At 36.9% G+C, this 23,507-nt stretch overlaps 11 protein-coding genes across 11 annotated transcripts; 6 read left to right on the top strand and 5 right to left on the bottom strand. All coding sequences in view use genetic code 12, as the record gives it.

Moving 5' to 3' along the window:
- Window positions 1–22: 22 nt before the first annotated feature.
- ALO1 (D-arabinono-1,4-lactone oxidase) lies at window positions 23–1,735 on the bottom strand (the record flags this gene model as incomplete). Its single annotated transcript, XM_051813759.1, has 1 exon — window positions 23–1,735. One exon carries the CDS (start codon window positions 1,733–1,735, stop codon window positions 23–25), a length of 1,713 nt encoding a protein of 570 aa, XP_051672632.1.
- Window positions 1,736–2,281: 546 nt separating this feature from the next.
- Window positions 2,282–3,175, bottom strand: CANMA_001760 (uncharacterized protein; the record flags this gene model as incomplete). Its single annotated transcript, XM_051813760.1, has 1 exon — window positions 2,282–3,175. One exon carries the CDS (start codon window positions 3,173–3,175, stop codon window positions 2,282–2,284), a length of 894 nt encoding a protein of 297 aa, XP_051672633.1.
- Window positions 3,176–3,933: 758 nt separating this feature from the next.
- ERG13 (hydroxymethylglutaryl-CoA synthase) lies at window positions 3,934–5,301 on the top strand (the record flags this gene model as incomplete). Its single annotated transcript, XM_051813761.1, has 1 exon — window positions 3,934–5,301. One exon carries the CDS (start codon window positions 3,934–3,936, stop codon window positions 5,299–5,301), a length of 1,368 nt encoding a protein of 455 aa, XP_051672634.1.
- A 191-nt stretch (window positions 5,302–5,492) lies between these two features.
- On the bottom strand, window positions 5,493–6,701 carry CANMA_001762 (uncharacterized protein; the record flags this gene model as incomplete). Its single annotated transcript, XM_051813762.1, has 1 exon — window positions 5,493–6,701. The coding sequence occupies one exon, from the start codon at window positions 6,699–6,701 to the stop codon at window positions 5,493–5,495; it is 1,209 nt and encodes a 402-aa protein (XP_051672635.1).
- A 975-nt stretch (window positions 6,702–7,676) lies between these two features.
- Window positions 7,677–11,489, top strand: CANMA_001763 (uncharacterized protein; the record flags this gene model as incomplete). Its single annotated transcript, XM_051813763.1, has 2 exons — window positions 7,677–7,710; window positions 8,170–11,489. The coding sequence occupies 2 exons, from the start codon at window positions 7,677–7,679 to the stop codon at window positions 11,487–11,489; spliced, it is 3,354 nt and encodes a 1,117-aa protein (XP_051672636.1).
- Window positions 11,490–11,884: 395 nt separating this feature from the next.
- TUB1 (alpha-tubulin) lies at window positions 11,885–13,565 on the top strand (the record flags this gene model as incomplete). Its single annotated transcript, XM_051813764.1, has 2 exons — window positions 11,885–11,909; window positions 12,244–13,565. The coding sequence occupies 2 exons, from the start codon at window positions 11,885–11,887 to the stop codon at window positions 13,563–13,565; spliced, it is 1,347 nt and encodes a 448-aa protein (XP_051672637.1).
- A 402-nt stretch (window positions 13,566–13,967) lies between these two features.
- On the top strand, window positions 13,968–14,861 carry CANMA_001765 (cytochrome-b5 reductase; the record flags this gene model as incomplete). Its single annotated transcript, XM_051813765.1, has 1 exon — window positions 13,968–14,861. The coding sequence occupies one exon, from the start codon at window positions 13,968–13,970 to the stop codon at window positions 14,859–14,861; it is 894 nt and encodes a 297-aa protein (XP_051672638.1).
- A 512-nt stretch (window positions 14,862–15,373) lies between these two features.
- Window positions 15,374–16,426, top strand: CANMA_001766 (pyridoxine 4-dehydrogenase; the record flags this gene model as incomplete). Its single annotated transcript, XM_051813766.1, has 1 exon — window positions 15,374–16,426. The coding sequence occupies one exon, from the start codon at window positions 15,374–15,376 to the stop codon at window positions 16,424–16,426; it is 1,053 nt and encodes a 350-aa protein (XP_051672639.1).
- Window positions 16,427–17,146: 720 nt separating this feature from the next.
- On the top strand, window positions 17,147–18,781 carry CANMA_001767 (uncharacterized protein; the record flags this gene model as incomplete). Its single annotated transcript, XM_051813767.1, has 1 exon — window positions 17,147–18,781. The coding sequence occupies one exon, from the start codon at window positions 17,147–17,149 to the stop codon at window positions 18,779–18,781; it is 1,635 nt and encodes a 544-aa protein (XP_051672640.1).
- A 272-nt stretch (window positions 18,782–19,053) lies between these two features.
- Window positions 19,054–20,817, bottom strand: CANMA_001768 (MFS transporter; the record flags this gene model as incomplete). Its single annotated transcript, XM_051813769.1, has 1 exon — window positions 19,054–20,817. One exon carries the CDS (start codon window positions 20,815–20,817, stop codon window positions 19,054–19,056), a length of 1,764 nt encoding a protein of 587 aa, XP_051672641.1.
- Window positions 20,818–22,075: 1,258 nt separating this feature from the next.
- Window positions 22,076–23,239, bottom strand: CANMA_001769 (uncharacterized protein; the record flags this gene model as incomplete). The annotated part of the gene is made up of 1 exon (XM_051813770.1): window positions 22,076–23,239. The coding sequence occupies one exon, from the start codon at window positions 23,237–23,239 to the stop codon at window positions 22,076–22,078; it is 1,164 nt and encodes a 387-aa protein (XP_051672642.1).
- Between the last annotated feature and the right edge of the window lie 268 nt (window positions 23,240–23,507).

Raw genomic sequence — 23,507 nt, forward strand, 5'->3', positions numbered from 1 at the left:
GCGTATACACTGCCCTATTATTTTAATCCAATAAAATACCATTTCTATCAGCCCAGGGTTTACCTGAGAGGAAAACTCCATCAGCATCTGTCAATTTACGAACCTTGTTAAACTCAACAAGATCCTGACCAAACCAATCTTGCATTAACTTTTTAAATCCAATCATAGTGTAGAATGGTTTACCCCCAAATTCCAATTGTTGATGTAAGTCGTCAACAACTTCATTTGCATCTTGTTTCTCGCCTTCCACGCCAATAAAGTTTTTGGCCCAATGAGGTTTTCCATCAGCTTGGATCATGACATTTTCGAAAATTTGATACCACGTATGAGTAGTTACATTGGTGCCAAAAGGTCGATACATTGTTGCATTTATGAATACTGTCAATTCATCGTTTGTTGGAGGGTACGAGTTAGTGTCTTTATGAGGCAACTTGGGCGAGTTGTCCAAAAATGGTCGTAAATTGTTTCCGGGTATAGGGCCAGGGCTTGTTTTAGATCGATTTGATAGCCAAGTTTGAGATGGATATAATGATTCATGACCTTGATCGTCAACAAATGGTTTGTTGCACTGAGTTACATTTGAACATCTGACTTCAATTGGGGCATGAACGTAGAAACTCTTGGTGGCTGCCGCTTGTTCGATAGTCGATTTCAATTGCTTCAAAATATCAACACCATTAGTCAATGGAGCAGACCATTCATTAACAAATTGTGAAAACAAGCAATCCATATTCAAAGCTTCAACTGAATTTTGTACTGCAATGTCGCCTTTACCCAAAGTTTCAACTTTTCCATATTGTTGTTCAAATACAAATTGTTCAATTTTAGGAGTTAAGCTAGGCCAAAGATGAACTGAAATCCAAAGTAATGATTCATAGAAAAAACGACCAAATGTGGTTCCATACCATGACTCTCTTGGTGGTGATATTGCATCATTGGATTTATTGGCTCGCCAAAGTACACATTTATCCGTATATGGAAACCACCAAATACGAATAAACTCCGAATCTAACCAAATCGTATCCCATTGAGCTAATAATGTATCGAAATGGATAATCTCTTGTACTGATTTAATGGTGTATCTTGGGCACGTACGCAATGTAACGTGAGTAATGATACCAATCTTTCCCAACGACAAGAGTATGGCTCTGAAATAGTTTGGTTTGTTAATTGATGAACAAGTAATTGAGTCACCAGCCGAAGTTAAAAAGGTTATGGAAACAACCTGCTGTGATACTAAGCCATGGTAAGGCGTAGATCCATGAGTACCCGTAGAAATTAACCCAGCTACCGATTGGTCACTAATTGAACCTAAATTCTGTATAGCCAACTGGTGATTTTTCAAGTATTGATTCAATTCAAATATGCGACACCCAGCTTCAACCGTTAAATCAACAAACTTTACCTCTTGCTCAGTTGACCCTGGCAGAACCGGACCCCAATGTTCTTGTTGATGTAACACATGATTAAATTTATCCAAATTGCACAACCACTCTTTAGTCATGGTTAAATCACTTGGGGAATGGCCAGAACCCACCGTCATTATAGTCTTGTGATGCAATCTAGCTTGTTTGATCAATTCCTTAATTTCATCTTCATTACGGGGTTGAAAAATAGCTTGTGGTTGACAATAAAATGTGCCTGCCCATGTCTTATGAATGAATTTATTGGTAAGAAAGGGCTTTAAAGAGTCAGGGATCTCACCTCCTGACTTCTGTGTTATGACTGATATCATTGATAGATAGCAGAAAGGAATAGTTTGAAGGCAGTATAAAAGTTGGCGTTACTTTCCCCTTATATATCGTTTGTATTTATAAGCCCATTAGTAAAAAAATTGGAAAATTTCAGTGTCGTAAAATTTACAACGGCGGTGAAAACAATAAGCAGATGTCGTTTAGTATTAACATATGACACTCAATTTAATGCACATGACAAAATTATGAGACAAACAGCCACAATTTCGTCATTGTTCTCTTTATCGATTTACTCCGAGAGGTTAATCTTGTGTTTTGTAGACCAATTGGTAACTACAAAGGTGTATGTAGATAACCTTTATACACTCATTTTGCTGTCATATGGAGACACACGTTTTGCTTAATTTGCTGCGGCTAGAACTACTTTCACCAGAAACGTTTCTCTATCTTTCGGGTGGACCCCTTTTTCCACTTTACTTTTGAGAGTTCTCATTGGTCAACTTTACATGAGAAAAACATGAAGATAAATAGTTGTACTACACAGAAGTTATACATTTTAGACCTATTCACTTCGACCAGATCAGATATCACAACAAGGATAATAAAATCAAAGAGATTAATGAGCCACAACCAGCTGTAATAGCAATGTTACTAGAAGAACCCTCTGAGTTGGTTGCGTTAGACTCCGTTTTAGCAGCAGAATCACTTGAGGTTCCCTTTGAATTGGCTGTGTCAGACTCCGTTTCAGCAGCAGAATCACTTGAGGTTCCCTTTGAATTGGCTATGTCAGACTCGGCGGTATCAACAATAGTACTAGAAGCAACCTCTGAGCTAGTTGTCTCAAACTCAGTTTTAGCAGCAGTATCACTTGATACACCTTCTGTTGTAGATAAAGCAGGCTCAATAGACTCCCCAGTATTGCTTGAACCAGATATGGACTTCATTATTGCTGAAATCCTTGAGGAAAGATCATCAGTTCTATGGTCCAAATCCTTTGTCTTTGTCCAAGCTAGTGATTGTGTTTGGTCTCTTGATGAAATGTAGCTTGCAAGATAGGAATTAGGCACCACTTTCAGAGCCTCAGCACATACCGAGCTTTTCATCGCCTCGGAATGTAAGTCGATTCTACCATCATGGTCACAATATTTGGCACATTCGGTCCAAATGGTGTAATAATCGTCTCCCAAACCGCAAACACACTGAGAAACTTTTCTTTCAACATAATATTCTTCTGCATCAGAATCGTATTGCCTGTCATCTTCGTCATCATGGTGATCATGATCATGATCATGATCTGTATCTGTATCTGTATCTTCATCTGAATCATCGTAGAAGATTTCGCAGTTGTAATACTTTATTTCATTGGCAACCCGACAAGCTTCAATCTTGGATGCGTCGCAATTTCTCTCTCTTTGAAACAGCCCGACAGTTCCTAACACAAGTGATGTAAATGATAATAACAAGAATCCAAACCTCAACATGATTGAAAAAAAAAACAATTCAATTTATTAGTCAAAATGGCTTTTTGAGAGAAAGAACTTTAGCACAAGTATTCGGGCGAAACTTACCTCATTTTATATGAAAAAATAGACCATTAGTAATACCCAACCGGAATGAGGAGTTTAAAAGCTTTTAATTGGTTTAAAATTGAAGTTTTCTTGGTTTACATATTGCTGCAAAAATGGTGTTATATTTTCTCCTCAGTGTCGTGTCTGTAAAAACAAAAAGCGACATTAAAAAAGGCGTGTGGCCGAGACGTGTTTTTTGTTTTCCATTGGTAATGGTCTTCTACTATTTATACGAGTGGATTACGTAATATACACGCCACTCGATAAACTCACAGACTTTTTAGATATGTGTCGTATAGTAATAGACATTGTGAAGCAGACACCTGTTCCTAGTCAAATTTAGCAGTAGTTTTATAAGTAACTAAATTACATACATACTCTCTCTATTTGTACTGTATCTATGTAGTACTATCTATCAATCTACCTATCTACATCTACTCATCGTATAGACCGAAAGACCACTTATTACACGTAAATCGAAAGTTTTTTTTTTTTCAGTTTATATGCAGGTCTCTCGTTTACACACAGAGAAAATTATTTTCAACACACACAGACCCCTGATATATATTCGATATCTACCACACACTTGTTCTTCTTATTCCCATATCAAATTAAAGTAGATAACAAGAATAACAACTACAGCAACTTAACTACTACCACCACTCCCTTACATGATGACTAAATCCCCACAAAACATTGGTATCAAAGGTATCGAAGTATACATTCCTGGTCAAGCAGTCAATCAAGCTGAATTGGAAAAATTTGATGGTATTCCACAAGGTAAATACACCATTGGATTAGGACAAACCAATATGGCATTTGTCAATGATACTGAAGATATCTACTCCATCAGTTTAACCGTTTTGTCTAACTTGCTTTCCCACTATTCCATCAACCCTGACCATGTTGGTAGATTAGAAGTTGGTACTGAAACTTTATTGGATAAATCCAAGTCAGTTAAGTCAGTCTTGATGCAATTATTTGGTGACAACTCTGATATTGAAGGGGTTGACACTGTCAATGCATGCTATGGTGGTACTTCAGCCGTGATCAACGCCATTAATTGGATTGAAAGTTCCAGTTGGGATGGTAGAGATGCCATTGTTGTTGCAGGAGATATTGCCATTTACGACAAGGGTGCTGCTAGACCAACAGGTGGAGTTGGTGCTGTTGCCTTGTGGATTGGTCCTGATGCTCCTATTGTTTTCGATTCAATTAGAGGTTCATTTATGGAGCATGCTTATGATTTTTATAAACCTGACTTCACTAGTGAATACCCAACTGTTGATGGACACTTTTCCTTGAGCTGTTATGTTAAGGCCATTGATAATTGTTACAAAAGCTACTCTCGCAAAGTTACTGGTGATAAAAATAAGACAGTGGGTTTATTTGATCATTTCGATTACAATGCATTCCATGTCCCAACTTGTAAATTAGTCACCAAGAGTTATGCCAGATTGTTGTATAATGACTACAAATCCAATCCACAAAAGTTTGCTGATTTAATTGATGAGCAAACAAGACAACACATCGATGCATTATCTTATCAAGATTCATTGACTGATAAAGTCTTGGAAAAGACGTTTGTCAACTTGGCCAAAGAACAAACCAAGGCCCGTGTTGACCCAGCATTGAAAGTGCCTACAAATACTGGAAACATGTATACCGCATCAGCCTGGGTTTCCCTTGCATCAGCCATCTACTACACTGCAACCAAAGGCGATGGTGCATCCAGTTTATTAAACAAAAGAATTGGTATCTTCTCCTATGGATCAGGCTTAGCCTCAACTTTGTTATCGGTGGTAATAAAGGGAGACGTGTCGCCAATTATCAAGGTATTAAATTTCGACTACAAATTAGGCGAAGGACGTAAAATTGCATCTCCACAAGCTTATGTTGATGCAATTGGTCTTAGAGAAGATGCTCATTTGCAAAAGAATTTTAAACCTAAAGGATCCATTGAAAATTTACCTGCTGGAACTTATTATTTATTGGAAGTTGATGATAAATATAGAAGAAAATATGGTATAAAAGAATAAGCGATTTGGTATGCTTGGCTAGTACATGTTTTATATAAAAATCTTTTGCACTTTTTTGTGCTGGCTAGGTAATGATTGTACTTGCTAGCAATTATTTATATACGTTATGTATCAATAGCATTTTTGGAATGTACATCTAAGTCAAATATAATTAGTGAAGTGTTGTAGTTTGGTAGTGGATGGATATGCTTTTAGATAGTTATGTAAGTGAATTGCAAACTATGCCGACAAAGTAATTGCAATTTGTGCATTTCAAATTTAAGATACGCTCGATGAGCACGGTCAAATTTGTCAGTTGCGATACCATGGGGTACATGATTTTTAAATTCGACATTTGCAATTGTTACCGTACAGCTTCTATTCAGTCTGGGATTGGTGTACCTCTTACTCCTTATTCTTATCATCCATATTCTTCTCTTCATATCAGCCCACTCTAACAAGGCAAAGTATCCTCTAATTACTCTCACCTTGTAAATAAATACTCTAAATGTCAATGATTTAATAGTGCTGTTGAATAGTGTCAACTTTTGTTCTATTTGCTTCTTAAGCCAAACCCATTTTATGGTCAGCCATTGTCGGCAATTCAACACCAAGAGCCTTTGAAGTGGTGTTGGCTGTTTTCGTGTTCGATGACAAGCCTTGGTCCTGGTGGAAATGAAGCAAGTGGTACAAATGGATCCAGGTTTGTATGTAATATGGCATAGATATCGGGAATAACCAAGTTGCTTAGTCTTAACTTTCTTGGATTTACCTCGATCTTGTTGGTCATGATTTGATTTACTTGAGTGCATAGTTACTTTGCTTTCAATCTCATTCGGTTCGCTTCTGGTCCTCTTGAAATACCTTCTAGTTCCAAATTTATTTACATTCTTCTTTTTCTCTTTTGAATCGTCTTCCTCTTTGGTATCCTTTTTCCTAAACAGTTTTAACTTCTTCTTCCCCACAATTTTCTTTCTTAACGCATGTCCAATCCATTTCTTCATTTGCTGCCTCCACCCCATTATCTTCCTCTTCGCTTCTTCTTCTTGCCTCTTATTTTCTCCATGCAGTCGAATCCAATCCCCTTCGCATTTCCTATACCGTTTCACTGTTTCGTTATAGACTAGCATTTGATCTTGATAAATCTTGACTCGTAATTCATTCATTTGTTTTGATTGCAATTTGTACCATTCTTGATACACACATAGTTGCAATAGTTTCTCCTTTTCTTTATCATAGTTCAAATTATCCAATTTTCCATTGTCATTTGCCTGTTCTTGCTGTAGTGTGTGTTTGGACCTGTTGCTTCCAACACTCAAAGTCCTTTTCTGGCCAATTATATGTCCATAACTCAACTGTTTGAAATATGCATCCTCTTCAAGTTGAAGTTTAAAAAATTCATGTGAGTCGTCATGAGACATCCCATTGTTGGTAAAACGTCAAACTAATTGCCCTTGATTAAGATTTATGTTATTGATACTACTTTGCTTTAAATTTACGCGGGGTCTCTAATGTACGGTAACACACGATGATCTTAAATTAACAACTCAGATTGTTGTTGAAGAAGATCATCAAGGTGTTCTTTTTTTTCAGAAAATGTTGAAAGAAAACAAAATAGTGTAAAATTAGATCAGACCAAGATTGATGTAATTGACTGTCTTTTCAAAACCTGCTTGGTTAAAAGTACAATTAAAAAAAAAATTCTGTGTATTTTCCAGTTTGTACTATCTAGATTCAAAGGAGAAAACTTGATAGTGTAGCAGTTTATTCGTGGTTATTTGAAAATATTTGTAAAAGTGAAACTATAAGAAAAAAGTATCTATATTTTAGACATGTTTTGTGGTCGCGTTGGGTGCAAAAACCGGAAACAGATTGAAACAAAATGTCTGACGCGAATGACAGACAGACAGACAAAATAAAACTCTGACACAGAATGTTCAAATTTGTTATGCTGTTTCAATTTATTGGTCTTGCTGGCTTTAAAATTGTGTTTATACAAAACAACCGCACGACTTTAAATAGCTGTATCTCTATATTGTGGTGGTATCACACGGTGAAAAGTCTAGTAGTTTTGATCTCACTATGACCTAGAACAGTATCAGCAACGTATGATATACTCTTCTAAGTAAATAGGACCATAGTCTTGGTTAGAGCAGCCACTACTATTTAAAAATACTCGGCTAGTATTAACACATAAGGTAGACAAATCACCCTAGCAAACTGGGAGGAAATTAATTGGCTCACAAACTTTTCATATCGCCTGGTAGCATCGATTTTCTCTTTTCCGCACAAGCCACAGTCTCTCAATGTGGTATGAACTGTTTCTTTACTACTGTATATCTCTAAATAAGATGTGGTAACATTGTCCTTCAAAATTGAAAAATTTTACACAAGAAATGTATGATCATCCAATACCGATACACATGGCAAGTATGTCTTTGGTCGAGGATAGACACAGTTCTGTTGTGTTTCACCTCCTGAAATTATCACGTGTACATATTAACATATTACACAAACCTAAAATAGACACACAACTGAATTGTTTGCTACTCGAAATTGTGTGTGTGTACATTTTTTCTTCACAACCCACGCTAGACAGTGTCAGTCAATTGATAAGACCCTCTATGGATGCCCTAGCGTAATAATTGATTTCACTCCATTGTAGTGTAAAGCATTGTTGGTTGTGTTACATGTTTTCTCGCTTGGAATACAGTGATGGGGGGTTAGTCAGATGGGTCATATGCATAACCCCTTAAACAATTTAAAATTGCTACCAAGTCATTTTCCATAAAGTTGCTACTAAATGACCCTTTTCCTTTCCTTTCCAGCCCACAGTTTAAATACTCCTCGAAAAGTATTCAATTTCCATTTTTCTCGACATTATCAAAGTTCAACCTCAAAAGCTTAAATCTCATCCTTATCTGCACCCAATTGGTAAAGACAAAAACACAATGAGATTTATTTGGTTAGCTTGCATATTCGTTCAATTGGTTCATGCCAATTATGGTTTTGAAGAATGGAGTAACAATGACTTAAGACAATTCTTACAGGACAACAAGATTAAACAAGATTCCAAATGGGACAATGCCCAATTGATTGAAGTTGCCAATATTGAAGCTAAAAAATTGGAGAATGGATATAATAAATTGAAGAATGAATTGGATAAACAATTGAAACCGAAGAGACACAATTTAGAAGATTATTTAAGTTTTAGTTACTTATTTGGCTCTTCAAAGGAGAAGAAACCAATTCTGGATTGGTTTTTTGAAAGTTGGGACTTTGATTCATTAACCAAGTTTTTGAAACATCATGGAGTGAAAATTGATGAAAAGGCCAACAAAAGTGATTTATTGAAAACCCTCAAGAGTAAATTCAGCTCCATTGCTAAAAAGAATAAAGGATCAAACTTTTATCCTGGTGATTGGTTATATGATTCATGGTCAGAAGACGAGTTGAAAAATTGGTTAAGTAATTATAAAATTGAATTTGATAAAAACGCATCAAAGAATAACTTGGTGGAAAAAGTTAAAGAGTACAACTACAAGGCTACTAATGATATTATCGATACCAAAGATGCATTATTTGATTCTTTGGACTTGTTTGACAAGTCTGTTTTTGATAAAGGTGGCCAGATTAGAGATGAATTTTTTGAATCTTGGTCCTATTCGCAATTACGTGAATGGTTGTATTTACATGGGTTTATCAATGCCAAACCTGATGTATGGGTTGGTGACTTGGATAAAGAAACTCTAATCAAAAAGGCTCAAACATACAAGAGTTATTTGCTCGATGATATTCAGACTTGGTTAAAACATTCGGAAAAAAAGAGTGAGCCGTGGTTATCAAAAGGCGAATCTGGCAAAGGCGGCAGAGGCGCTAAGAACTTGATCAACGATACGTTTTTTGTTGGTATTGAAAACTGGTCAAAGGATAAATTGCGCGAATTCTTGAATGTGCGTAAAGTGCCATATTCCATTTTCACGACTAGACAACAATTGGTGGAATTGGTTAAAGAACATAAAGGTGACCCAATCCATGTTGAAGCCGATGCTTATATTGTTGATAATGACATATCAACCAATTCAATCAAAGAATGGTTACGTGAGCAAGGGCAAAATGTTGATGGGTCAAGACAAGATTTGATTGCGGCGTTCCAAAAGCAATTTAAAAGTCACGGCTCCGGTAAAGAAAATATCGATTCACAAATTAGATTATACAAACCCGATTTGGAAGGTTTTAAACACTATTTAACTAGAAATGTTGTTGATGCTGAAACCGTTGGTGAGGACAAGTTGAAAAAGGCATTTATTATTGTTCAAGAATACTTTCAAAAAGCAACTGAAGTTGCCCGTGATGAATTGAAACAAGCTGAATATTCAGTTGAAGAAGCATTGCAAGAGATTCAAAATGAAGGCTACGAGTATGCTGGCCGTCTTTTGGGTGAGGTAAATAATGACGAAGAAAAATTTTCCAACTTGGTTTATGATGCTAAATTAGCTAGTAATCAATACGCTAGAGAAACAATTGGAGCATTGATTAGAGATTGGAAAAATATTGAGAAAACTTTGCTTGGTAAGGAAAGCAAATCTTCTTCATGGTTTCAACGAGGTGGAAAGGATAAAGGCGGGCAAGCTATTTTAGAAAATGCTAATGACCAGTATGAAGCTGTGGCCAAGAAGTATGATGAATACGCCCAACACGCCAAGGATTTATACGAAGAGTATTTAAGTAGTGTTGATGATTCGGTTGATGACCTGACCAAAAAGGCTGGAAAACAGTATGAAGATTTGGCCAAAGACGCCAATTACAAGTATGACCAATACAAGAAGCTTTTCAATAAACAATCTGACGCTGTTTCTGAAGCTGCTGGTAAGAGTTATGAACGTGCTGTTGAAGAGGCCAATAAGCAGTATGAAGAGTATTCGAAATTGGTGAATGATAATTTGGAAGTTTTACTTGGAAATGCAGGAAAGCAATATGAAACAGCAGCAGCAGAAGCTAGTAAAAAGTATGATGAATATGCTGCTATTGCCAGTGATGCTACCAACGATGCTAAAAAGGAAGCGGGAAAGCAATATGAATTGGCATCAGCAGAAGCAGCCAAGAGATACGAGGAATACAAGAAGTTGGCTGATAAAAAGTATCAAGGATTGTCCAAGCTTGCCAATAAGCAATTTAGTGAATATTCGAAATCTGCTAATAAAAAGGCTAATGAATTGTCAGCAGAAGCTGCTAAGCAGTATGAAGCGGCAATTAAAGTTGCCAATGCCAAGTATGCTGAATATAGCAAACTCGCCGGTAAGAAATATAATGAGTGGTCTAAAGAAGCTTCAACGAAAGCTGACGATTGGTATAAAGAAGCAGGTAAGCAATATGAAATTGCTGCTAAGGATGCTTCTGAGAAGTATGCCAGGTATGCTGCGGCACTTGGTGCATGGGCTAGCGACGTTGGTGCTAAAGCTAAAGTAAAGTATGATGAGTATTCCGATGACTTTAGTAAACAAGCTTATGAGCAGTATCAAGTTGCTTCAAAGGAAGCTTCTAAAAGATATGATGAGTTTTACAAGTTGACGGGAAAGAAGTATGATGAATATTCCGATGAAGCTTTGAAGGCATTGGATAAAGCCTCAAAAGAAGCAGCTAAACAATATACCCTGGCATCGAAAGAAGCTGGTAAGAGATATGATGAGTATTCAAAGTTGGCTGGAGAATTGGCAGTTGAATATGGACAAAAGGCAAGTGAATTGACCAAGGATGCTGGTGAAAAGATTCAAACTGCATCCAAAGATGCTTGGAAATCAACTCAAAAGAATTATGTCAAGTATACGCCCGTTTTCCAAGATTGGTTAAAGAATCAATATCGCTCCGTCTTGTACCACTTGGGACTTTTCAATAATAAGCTTTATGGTGCAGCAGAAGTGGCCAAAGATGAATTTAGTGACAAATGGGACAGCATAGTCAAGACATATTCCAATGCTGATTTGAAGTCTTATTTGCGGTCATTTGGATATAATTACAATTGGTTATCAAGTTTGAATCGTAAGGAGTTGTTGACATTGGCTGAAGCTCAAAATAAGTTGTTTAATGGATACAAGTCATTGAAGTGGGAAAGGCCAATTAGTGAAGTGTTGGAAGAGAAGTTGGGATTGAAGCGTCATCCTGAAGGAATAGTACAACATGTTAAATCATTTTTGGGATTCAAATGGTGAGACTGGTAAAGGTGGTTGGTTGATTATTGGGTGCCTTGTTTCAGTAGATTTTTGCACTGTATAGAAGAAGTTCTAATGAGAAAGCAAGTATGATTTTGAGTGAATAGTGAATTGTAGAAAGAAAGAATGAGTAAACAGTTGTTGTTTAATCGTCTATTTTTGTTTGATATTGCAAATAGTAATTGCATACGATTTGCATATATGATTGCCTAATTAGGTATATTATGTAATGTATTACGTAAAGTGTAAACAAAAAACAAATTTTTTTTTTGGTCAAACAGACACACCCCCAAACAACAACAATACACATACAACAGATCAAACTCAAAATTTAGTTTTACAAACTTCTCTTACGTTTCATATTCATTACAGATAATTACAATCAAGTACAAGCAATGAGAGAAGTTATCAGTATTAACGGTATGTTGCACAGATATATATATATATATATGATCAAAGGATGGCGTATTTCATGAACAGCAGCAGAAAGAAATTGTGTGTGTGTGTTTCCAGTTTGAAACACGAAGAAACAAGATAAGGGTTACACTTTGCACAAGTATATAATCTAATGGCCAATCAAATACCGCTGCATCTGTTGGACCATCTACTACTAATCTACTTGGGTTATATCACAGACGCGCACACAGTTTCTAGTGGTCCCCCTCTTGTGTGTGCTGGTTCATGTTATGCTGCTTCCCCTTCAAAAAGCGCGTCATTTTTTTTTTAATTATACTAACAAGCTAAACAATTGTAGTCGGACAAGCAGGTTGTCAAATTGGTAACGCATGTTGGGAACTATACTCCCAAGAGCACGGAATCAGACCAGATGGATATTTACAAGAAGGTTTAGACAGACCCAAGGGAGGTGAAGAAGGATTTGCCACCTTTTTCAGTGAAACTGGATCAGGAAAATATGTTCCTCGTGCATTATACGTTGATTTAGAACCAAATGTCATTGATGAAGTGAGAACTGGTATATACAAGGACTTGTTCCATCCTGAACAATTGATTGCTGGTAAAGAAGATGCCGCTAACAATTATGCTCGTGGTCATTATACAGTTGGAAGAGAGATTTTGGATGATGTTTTAGATAGAGTTAGAAGAATGAGTGATCAATGTGATGGATTACAAGGGTTCTTGTTTACTCATTCATTGGGAGGTGGTACCGGTTCAGGGTTGGGATCTTTATTATTGGAACAATTATCTTTGGATTATGGTAAGAAATCTAAATTAGAATTTGCCGTTTACCCAGCACCACAAGTTTCAACATCAGTCGTTGAGCCTTATAATACCGTCTTGACTACTCATACAACTTTGGAACATGCTGATTGTACATTTATGGTTGACAATGAAGCCATTTATGAAATGTGTCGTAAAAACTTGGACATTACTCGTCCAAATTTCAGTTCATTAAACAATCTAATTGCCCAGGTTGTTTCGTCAGTAACTGCTTCTTTGAGATTTGATGGATCGTTGAATGTTGATTTGAATGAATTCCAAACCAACTTGGTTCCATATCCAAGAATCCATTTCCCATTGGTTAGTTACGCCCCTGTTTTCTCGAAACAAAGAGCTAACCATGAAGCAAATTCAGTTTCGGAAATCACTCAATCTTGCTTTGAACCAGGTAACCAAATGGTTAAATGTGATCCAAGAATGGGTAAATATATGGCCACTTGTTTGTTATACAGAGGTGATGTTGTTACTCGTGATGTGCAAAATGCCGTTGCTCAAGTCAAATCGAAAAAGACTGTCCAATTGGTTGACTGGTGTCCTACTGGATTCAAAATTGGTATTTGTTATCAACCACCAACTGCCATTCAAGGCAGTGAATTGGCTGGTGCTTCCAGAGCTGTTTGTATGTTGTCTAACACCACTGCTATTGCTGAAGCTTGGAGAAGAATTGATAAAAAGTTTGATTTGATGTATTCCAAGAGAGCTTTTGTTCATTGGTATGTTGGAGAAGGTATGGAAGAAGGAGAATTTACTGAAGCTAGAGAAGATTTGGCTGCCTTGGAAAGAGATTACGTTGAAGTTGGTACTGACTCTTTCCCAGAGGAGGAAGAAGAATATTAGTTGGAGCAAAGAGGAGAATCTTCTTTTTGTCTATCTCTAGCTAGTTAGTGTATCTTATGGTGTGTTGTTGCTTCATCTCTATTTCTAATTTTTATATACCCACTTTTTTGTTAATTTATGCTTTCTGTTTTTTTGTACAGTCTGTATAGTGTTTATTGGATTAAAGATTTTACTTTTTGTTGATGTATTTGAGTGTTTGGTTGGGTGAATGACTCTAGTAGTTGCAGTTGTTGGTCTACGGTTATATCTCGGGTATAAAAAAGCTGGAACACAATAATATAAAACAGTGTTGATATTTTTTTTCTGCCTCGTGAATAATTTGCCCATCACTAAAATTTGACATTTACATTTCCTTTTACAGCTGCTGCTATTCAAACTACTACCAACACAACAACGACAAAAATGGCAGACAACGACGACAAAAGGAAATTACTAGGTAATCCACTTCACGGAATAGTCATCCCCGTCGGCTTACTCCTATTTGGCACCTGGCTATTCAGTTGGTCGTACATGCCCTACACCATTGCATTCATTGTTGTCATATGTTCGATTCAATATTACTTAGCAACACAGCGCCGTTCATCCATGGACCAAACTATATGGCGTGATTTTGAATTGATTGATCGCACCATGATTGCTCCCTTGACGGCGATTTATCGGTTCAAATTAGGTCGTGATGACGAAGTATTGGATATCCCCACTGGCCATCATTTATCGTGTGTGTTTACCATTGATGGCAAGGATGAATTACGATATTACTCGCCTATTTCAAACCAATTTGATTCGGGGTTTTTTGATATTTTGGTCAAGCATTATCCTCAAGGGAAAGTTACCAAGAAATTGGCCTCGGTACAAATTGGCCAGACTGTTAAATTTAGAGGACCCGTGGGGACATTAGACTATAAGCCCAATGAGGCCAAAAAATTGGGATTGATTGCGGGTGGAACTGGTATAACGCCAATCTTGCAAGTGATAACTCGTGTAATCACTAATCCTGAAGACGAAACCGAATTGAAGTTGATTTTTGCTTGTCAGACTCCGAACCAGTTATTATTGAAGCTGGAATTGGACTCAATCGCCGAAAAGTATCCCAAATTGTCCGTTTATTATACCGTGGATAATCCTAGTGATGATTGGACCGGTGGCGTTGGATATGTGACTAAGGAAATGATTAGCAATATGTTTGATAAAGACAACTCCAAGATATTGATGTCGGGTCCGCCGGCTATGAAGAGCCATGTTAATGGGTTACTTGATGAATTGGACTGGGATAAGGAGAGGGTTTTTTACTTCTGAGTTAAGAGGAGTAGGCTTTAGGAAAGAGAAGTAGCAAATGTTAATAGATTAAGCTTCATAAAATGAACTATGGTTGGTTTCCTGTAGGTGCTGTGAAATTGAATAGATGTACCCTGTCTCTATAAGCGTTGCTGTACTCGTCTCCGGCGGAAAGATGGAAAGCCCCATCGATGACTGTGGACCATTCGGCAAAAGAGTACCTTGCTTATCGCCGTAGAATCCACTATTTTTCTCATACCCGCACCCGTGTTTGAACACCAGCGGCCGAGTACGACGGGCATAATGATTTGTTGAATTGCATTGCATTTCGAAACTGATGAAACAGCGTGCAACGGGTATACTTCCCAATTGGGTAATGAGCGAGAATTTCATTTGCAAAAAGTTGAAAAGTTGGCAAAAGCCTCCTCACAACAATTGCTGACTATATATATATATAAGTAGCACAGCAAATCCCACAACTCAACTTCCTCCTCCCCACAGAAAAGCATTCCAGTATCACCTTCTCATTAACTATGACTCCGCAACCAATTGAAATTCCCGGCAGATTCGGATTCGGTACCATGTCAATGACATGGACATCGCAACCACCACCAATTCAACAATCCATCGACACTTTAAAATACGTTACTTCTCATCAGGAATACGGCGTTAAACTTCTCAATGGAGGCGAATTTTATGGGCCCAATGATGCTAATTTGAAACTATTGCAACAATTTTTATCCACCAATGATGCCACCATTAATGAATCTTTGATAATTTCCATCAAGGGTGGAATAGACATGACTATTTTAAAGCCTAATGGGAGTAAAGAATACATCAGTAAATCAATTGAAAATGTTGCTTCATATTTCCCCAAAAAAGGTAATGCTCGGGGACCTAAGTTGATTTTCGAAGCCGCTAGAGTTGACCCTCAAGTTCCTTATGAAGATACCATCAGCTATATCAAACAATACGTGGACAATGGAACCATCGATGGGATTTCATTATCCGAAGTTGGGATCAAGTCCATTGAGAAGGCAACATCAATAGCACCAATATCCTGTGTTGAATTGGAACTTTCATTATTTTCGCAAGATTTGATCGACAATGGCATATTATCATTTCTTTCCAACAAGCAAATCCCCATTATTGCATATTCACCATTATGCAGAGGGATCTTGACCGATTATTGTGTTGAACACGCCGATAGTTTTCTTTCAGAAATCCCTGAGGGCCATTTCAAACATTCATTGGATAAATTCCAACCCGACAACTTCGCTCATAATTTAGTCGCCTTGAAGAAACTTTATGCCTTTGCCCATGATGTGAAACATACAAGTTTAGAGAGTTTGGCTCTTTCTTGGATTTTGAAAATTTCAGGACACCACAGTTATAAAGGAATTGATAAAGTTACGAGAATTTTACCTATTCCTTCGGGGTCGACTATTAAACGAGTTGAGTTGAACTTTGGTAATTTTATTGAATTGACTGATGATGATTTGACGACAATTGATACGATTTTGAAGGAGAACCCGGTCAAGGGGTTGAGATATAATGCTCAGAGTGAAGGTTCATTGTTTCAATAGATGTATATATCCAATCTAGACAAGTACTGTTTATAGATGATGGTAAGAAATACTGTTGCAACTTATGGCGTTGATTGTAGACTCTACTATTATTATTTTTGCTGCAAATTTGAGACAAAAAAAGTATTAAATCCTCCCAAACCAGTCTACATCACCACAACATCGCCAAAAAGGCAAACTGTTGTTGATTGAATAGTACCAACATTAGTAAAATTTTCAACTACTTTATTAATCTCACACAGTATTTTTGTTTAAACTGAAAGATCAGTCCATGTATTCAAACGGCACTAGCAAAAGACAAGATTGCTATAAGATGCAAAGGTGCGCAAAAGACGTTGAATCCTCGTGACAGTAAAATATCAAACCAAGTAAGTAAGTCCATAAACCAAACTGAGCGCCTATGGAATCCATCGGTGCTTTGGTAGTGGTGTCGTGTACTTTGTCGTCGTTTATGCAACTATCGTGCAATTCTGACAGTTCAGGTGACACAAAACTTTGTAAGGCGCTAAAATGCTCACACGAATAATCTACCCACAGTAGTGAATAAATACCAAGATTTTTCCAACGACGTGTCAACTTTAACTAAATGCAACAGCAGCAGCAAAAGGAAGAAGAAGAAGAAGAAGAAGAAGATTAAGAAGGCTTTGCGATTATTTAAATAGCCCAACCACAGATAGTTTCACCAATTCCCTCATTTTTGCTATATGCTTTGATCCAAATATGAACGTCAATCAACTTCTATTCTTACTTATTGTCCAGTTCTTACCATTGATATGGGCCAGAGCTTACCCCCCTGTCAAGTCAACCACTCCATATCGTACGGTTTTCTTCAACTATCAAAACAATGCCGTATGTTTATATGCCAACGATACGGCACATACCCATTTTGAAATTGAATTTGATAATGCTCGACTCAATGAATCAATACCAGTGATGATTTTCAACTATCGTGATTTACCCAAATTCAAAAACTTGCCCAATTTCAACTCATTTTTAAATCATACTTATCTTAATGAGCCAGATGAAATGCAACGATTAATTACGATTGATGAAGAAACGAAGCAGGTTGATTTCAATTTCCAGTTAGTGCTGAAACTGGGTCAATCTTTACCGGAACTGGTTTGGTATAAAGTCATTACTAATGAGACGTTGATTCGTTATGATGTGAAGCAACCGGGCACTTATTGTATCTATATGCCATTGTATACATTGGATTGGAACACCATCCTTCCAACCAATTACCAAGCCCAGTTGACGGTGGAGGAGTTTTCTCCCGTTAGTGTTTTCCATGATATTTCTGTCCTGGTTAACATTGCCATTATGTTTGGTTCGATATTGGTTGGGTTGAGCTATTTGTATCCGGCAATTCGAGCCAGGAAATTTACCAAGTTACCACCCGTGATTCAACAATTGACGCAATTGTTGATTGTCTATGTTGGATTCACAATGATTCAATTAGCACTTCGATTAATTTATTTATTTGTTCCCAATGACTTCATCTACACTTTTACTGAAGATTACTTTGGTTATTTTGCCAACATTTTGTTGAATAAATGGCAAAAGTTTATCATTTCGCAAGTTTATTTTGGATTAGGATACGTCAATTGTCCCAACACCATATTAAAGTATATTTTCCAAGTTGCATTCATCATTAACCTCGTTTCGGTTGTCATTGTTGACAACTGTGTCAATTTCCCCATTCCCATCACGGGGGTTTCCATTAACAATGAACATTATCTGATTTTCAAGAAATCAATCTTGGTCAATGAGTTTTACGCCAATATAGTCATTAACCAAAATTCTGATTTACTCAAGTACATTTTCAATTATGGTACACAAGCTCAAATAATTTGTGGCTTTGTGATGCAGGTTCTGAGGTTTGTTTCTGGGGTTTATTTTGCTTGGAAATTGAGAAAGTTCCCCAAATTGGCTAAACCGATGATTTCCACCGTTTTGCTTCATTTAATTGCTTGGACATCATTTGGTAAACAATCGGTTTATGTAGCTTTTGTTCGCTTGAATTTTAGTGGCGTATTTGACGTGGGTGAATTGTTGGGTCAGGTTGGTAAATTGATGGAAACTTATGAAGTGAAATGGTTGGCGCTTTCGTTGGTGGAAATTTTATTGTTGTGGTTTATTTGGTCCACAGGTAAACCTTATGATTATAGTGTTGCTGTGAAGCAAGATGAAGAAAAGAAGAAGAAGAAGAAGAATAAGGATGAGACAGTCAAGGAGAAGAAAGCAAGTGATGCAAAGGGGAAAGAAAAAGAAAAACAAAAAGGTAAACCTAAAGATAAAAAGAAGGCTGCTGATGAGAAAAAGCCAAAAAGAGAGAAGGACACTGCAAAGCACTGAATCAAAGAATATCCAGTCAAAGTGAAATGATTTTTGATCAAGAGGATCCGTTCGTATATAAGTTACATCTGTCTATTGTAAATCAACATAAAAATATGTCAAAGAGTGTCTCCAACAGTCACAACTACATTGCCATTACTTCTTTCATTCATATAGATATCTATTAATTAACTCAACTCACTAGTTATATACACAAAACAAAGGAAAGGTAACCCTGGATAAATAGGTGAATCCTCTTCTATATATATATATATATATATATATATCTCCCCTTAATGGTTGGCATACTTTGACCTAGCTCTCAACTTAGGACCATTCAAGTAGAAAAACACGGGGATTAGAATCATCAACATACACAAGAATGCCAATATTGTAGTACCCCACCCGACAGGGAAATCATGAATACTCAAATTGATAAACAAGGCTCTTCCGAAAAGAGGGAAAGCACCAGCAACAACACTTCTGAAAAATGCATTTGACGAAAACACCGAAGCCAAGTATTCAACTTTGAAACTAGCTGCCATATAATTGAACAATGTCTGGAAAATGATGAATGCACCAATGGCGAAAAGGCCAATTCCAATCAATGGTGGGAACCAATGGATCTTGGGTGATGATGTCCAACCAAATATGAATAATCCAATAGGCATAAATATGGCTCCTAGTATAGCTGGAGGCAAGAAAATCTCGGGAGTGACCTTATCGTATTCCCCAGCTAGTAGTCTCTTGGTAAAGACTTTGTAGACATAGGGAATGTAGATGGATCCACCAATGAAAATTCCAATAACCACCGAAAGATAAGTGACTCCCATTTCAACCAAAGTAAAGTGTTTAGTTTCTTGGAACACAATGGGAACAGCTTCGAAAAACAAGTATAGGATGCTGTAAACAAGGGCAATGTAAATTCCAATTAACAAAACGACTGGTTCGGTGATTGTGATTTCAAAGGGGCGCCAAAACAATTTACGTACAACTTGACCAGTAGTTGATGAGCCATGATCTAATTCCGCTTGAGATACGATCTTGTCATTACCTGTCAATTTTCTCAATCTGGCAGCCTTTTGACGCAACAATTTAGGGGCAAAAGTTTCTGGTAATGTCCAGCCAAGAACCAAAAAACACGATGAAATCAAAGCCATAAACCAAAACGTCCACCGCCAACTTTCATACCCATTGTGCCCCCCTCTTTGCACCAATACCGAGCCAATCAAAGGACCAACACTGGGTCCACAAACAGCACCCAATGACCAAGTAGCTAAACCCACGACAAAATAAGGTAATGTGATGAAATCACCAAAAGATGCACCACCGGTACTCAATGCGGGACTAGCGAAAAACCCAGCAATTAAACGCAACACAGTCATCCCAGCAAGACTAGTCGATAAAGCTGTGGGGATTTGCATGATGCAGAAAATAAACAAGGTAATAATGTACAAGGGAGTTCTTCCAATTCGTGAGTCTTCACTCAATGGACTGAAAAAAATGGGCCCAATACCATAACCGATGACAAACATAGTCAACGGTAATACTGCTTTAGTTTCATTGATGTTGAATTTCTCCATTATATCGGCAACTCCTGGGGTATAGATTGCTGATCCCATGTATACTGAAACGGTTAAAAAGGCAATTTGGAAGGCCATGATGGCCTTGATGTAAAATGGCCAATTGTACGGGTTATCAGGGTCATCATCGCCATCCCATGTTACTATGATGTAATCTGATTTGGGATCTGGTGTGGCAGTAGATGTTTTGCTTGTGTCTGAGGCACTATCTGTATTTACATCCTGTTGTTTCTCCTTGTTTTCATCATCAGCGGCGTCATTAGCAACTATATTGTCTATGTTGTCGCTGTTGTTGTTGTTCTCTTCTCCCCTTTCTTCTGATGGGAATTCATATTCTGGTTTTTTATCATTATTCACCAAGTACTTTTCTGGAATGACATAATCAGGTAATTCATCACGGTGTAAAAATATCTTTCTTCCTGATAAACGATACAAGATTTGACCAACAAATGAATCTGTAACAAATTGCTTCATTCTTTTGTCTCAATTACTTTCTATTAAAATTTGGTGCTGGTGATTGTTGAATTAAGGAAGATGATATTGATTAATAGAAGTTGAAAAGTTTTTAGCTTGAAGTTGGAGATATGTTAAAGAGGCTCTTGGGGGGTGGGTGGTATTTATATAATCAAATTCATTTTTTGTTCTTTTAAAATAGTTAACTCCTTCTTAGAAGCGATGCCTTATTACCCTTTGTGTAATGTCTTATGTCCTTGTAATTGTTTTGAACGGGTATCCGAATACCACAACTACTACAGCTGAGCATAGTTTTTGTTTTGGGTCTTCGGTGTTTATGAGTCAAAAAAAAAGAAAAACAAAAAACAGCCACAACAACCTCACTATTGTCCCTAAAGCGTATACGGCTTTTGCAGTGGCTTCTGTAGCACAATCCTTGATTACCCCCATTAGGAAACTGCCGAAACTTTGCCATTGTTCCAAGAACTACTGTTGTTACTAATACAAAATTTGGTCTTTGTGTTCTTTCATTAATGCTATTTGGTAGTTCGGCCGAAGAACAAAACGTCCGAACTAAAAAAGTAAAAATCCGGTTTTTCTATTGTTTTAATGCTTGCTACATCCGGTGCGTGCACCTATATGCAGTATACATAAACGGCTGAAAAGGTGCCTATGCGGCGCAAAACGGATATTAGAAGGAAAGGAAAGAAGAATGGAGCGAAAGGGGTACAAACAACCGATAAGTGAAAGGTAAAGGTAAATGTGGAGAACACACAGACTACAAAACACCGAACTATTGCCCCAAACTGTGCAATTGTACGAACAACAGGGGGAAAAGAGAGGAAAGGATTTGATTACAAATTTTGCCAAGCAACTCGTGATAAGCCAGTGGATAAAACCTCATATCATACCCAATGCTTCCTATAAGGTATCAGTTGGAGGATTGTCTTTGCCACTAGCATTCTTCTTTTTTTTCTTTTGTTTTCTCTCTTCTAAGTTATTGATACGATGAGAGAGTGAGAGAAAGAGAGAGAGTGTGTGTGTGTGTGTGTTGTTGTTTAAGGCGTTTGACAACTTTAAAAATCGGATTAACTCCAAGAGTTATCTCCGTATTGTTCCGGAAGTAACTTTATTCCCAAATTTGGAAACTTTTCTATTTTTACTAGAAACTTACTGCTATAAACAGAATGAAATGCTGAGACTCACAAAGTAATAGTGTATGTATGCATAGTATTGTCTTGTGTACACCAATAACAGTGTTTTATGTCTTTTGTTGTTGTTATACTTGGGTTAAATGTCTCCTTCTAAATTTATATTCCTTCATTGCTTCTTGAAACAGAAGAATAATTTCATCACTTCTTAATTCAGCCAATGAGCCAGCATTATACAATTGTATCAATCGATCATCAAAATTATTTCCAACCTTGCCATTACCATTGGTTGATTTTAAATTGCCATCTTCTTTGTCACCCTCCTTTCTGCTTTTACCATCACTAGCTCCTCCTTCTACTTCTGCTTTAGCTTCTCCCACAACTTTATCAAACTCAGTTGCACAGAATTCTTTGACAACTTCATCAAGAGCCACAAATTTGCCTGATTTATACTTATTAAAATTCAATAACGCACTAATAAAGTAAAATCGTGAAAATTGAATCAACAACCGACAATCTTCCTCTTGTTTTTGTTTTTGTTGTTTTTGTTGTTGTTGTTGTTTTACATTGGTCAATTTACTATTATTATTAATCTTGTTAGCCATGACAGGGTATTGGAATACTTCATAGGCAAAAGTCAAAGAAAGGGCATGGAGTAATGTAGATTTAGTTATATTAAACTTGAATTGGTTGATGAAATAGGTGAAGTCAGAAAAGATTTCATCAAGTTGGGACAAAGTTCTCGTGGGGTTGAAATTGTGTAGGACCTTGTTGATTTCATGTATAGTTTTGTTTGATGATATGGTATCTAATGAAGTGAGGATATGGTCGATGTAATTGAGAATCTGTCTTCTTGGATTATCTTCTTTATCTCTACTGTTACTGTTATTGATATATAAAACATAGTACTCAAAGTACAATACTACTATTTGATAATTATCATCATTCAACTGAAACTGCTGGGAATTTATCATATGGATAATCTCATTATAGACATTGATTTGATTTTTAAATTGCCCAGTTGATGCCTTATGTCTTTTCACCTTCTTCTCGTCAACAAATGATTCAATAATTGCAGTTCCCGAACCCAGCTGTACTTGTGATTGTGACCCACCTTGGTTTGCAAGTGAAAGCAGCGGTGGCGTAGCATGTACATTTTTTCCTGTTAATGATAATGTAGTCGAAATTGTTGTTGCATTGGACAGTAGTGGGTAGTCAATTGATTGAAATAGACTAGGGTCCAAGTCTTCAAATATACGTTGCAATAAATACGTTTGAATTTTATTAAACATGTTGGTTAGAAGTATACTTTTATGGAGTTCTGGTTGGTTAGAATATAAGCAATTTGAATTGGTTTTTATAGAAACTGGTTAAAAGCAGACTCAAGATGGTGTCACTATTCTTTTTTGGTCCTCATTCAAACTCGTTAGATAATATAGTTACCATATTTCTGAAAGAGAATAATTCAAAAAGAAACTTTAGATAAAAAGAAAAGAAAATAAACGGTATTGAATGACTAATCTACAGGAAATAAGGTTGTAAATGACTAGGATGCAAGCT

This window comes from Candida margitis (genome assembly GCF_024628925.1).
Source record: "Candida margitis strain CBS 14175 chromosome Unknown scaffold49, whole genome shotgun sequence".
Lineage (NCBI taxonomy): Eukaryota > Fungi > Ascomycota > Pichiomycetes > Serinales > Debaryomycetaceae > Lodderomyces > Lodderomyces margitis.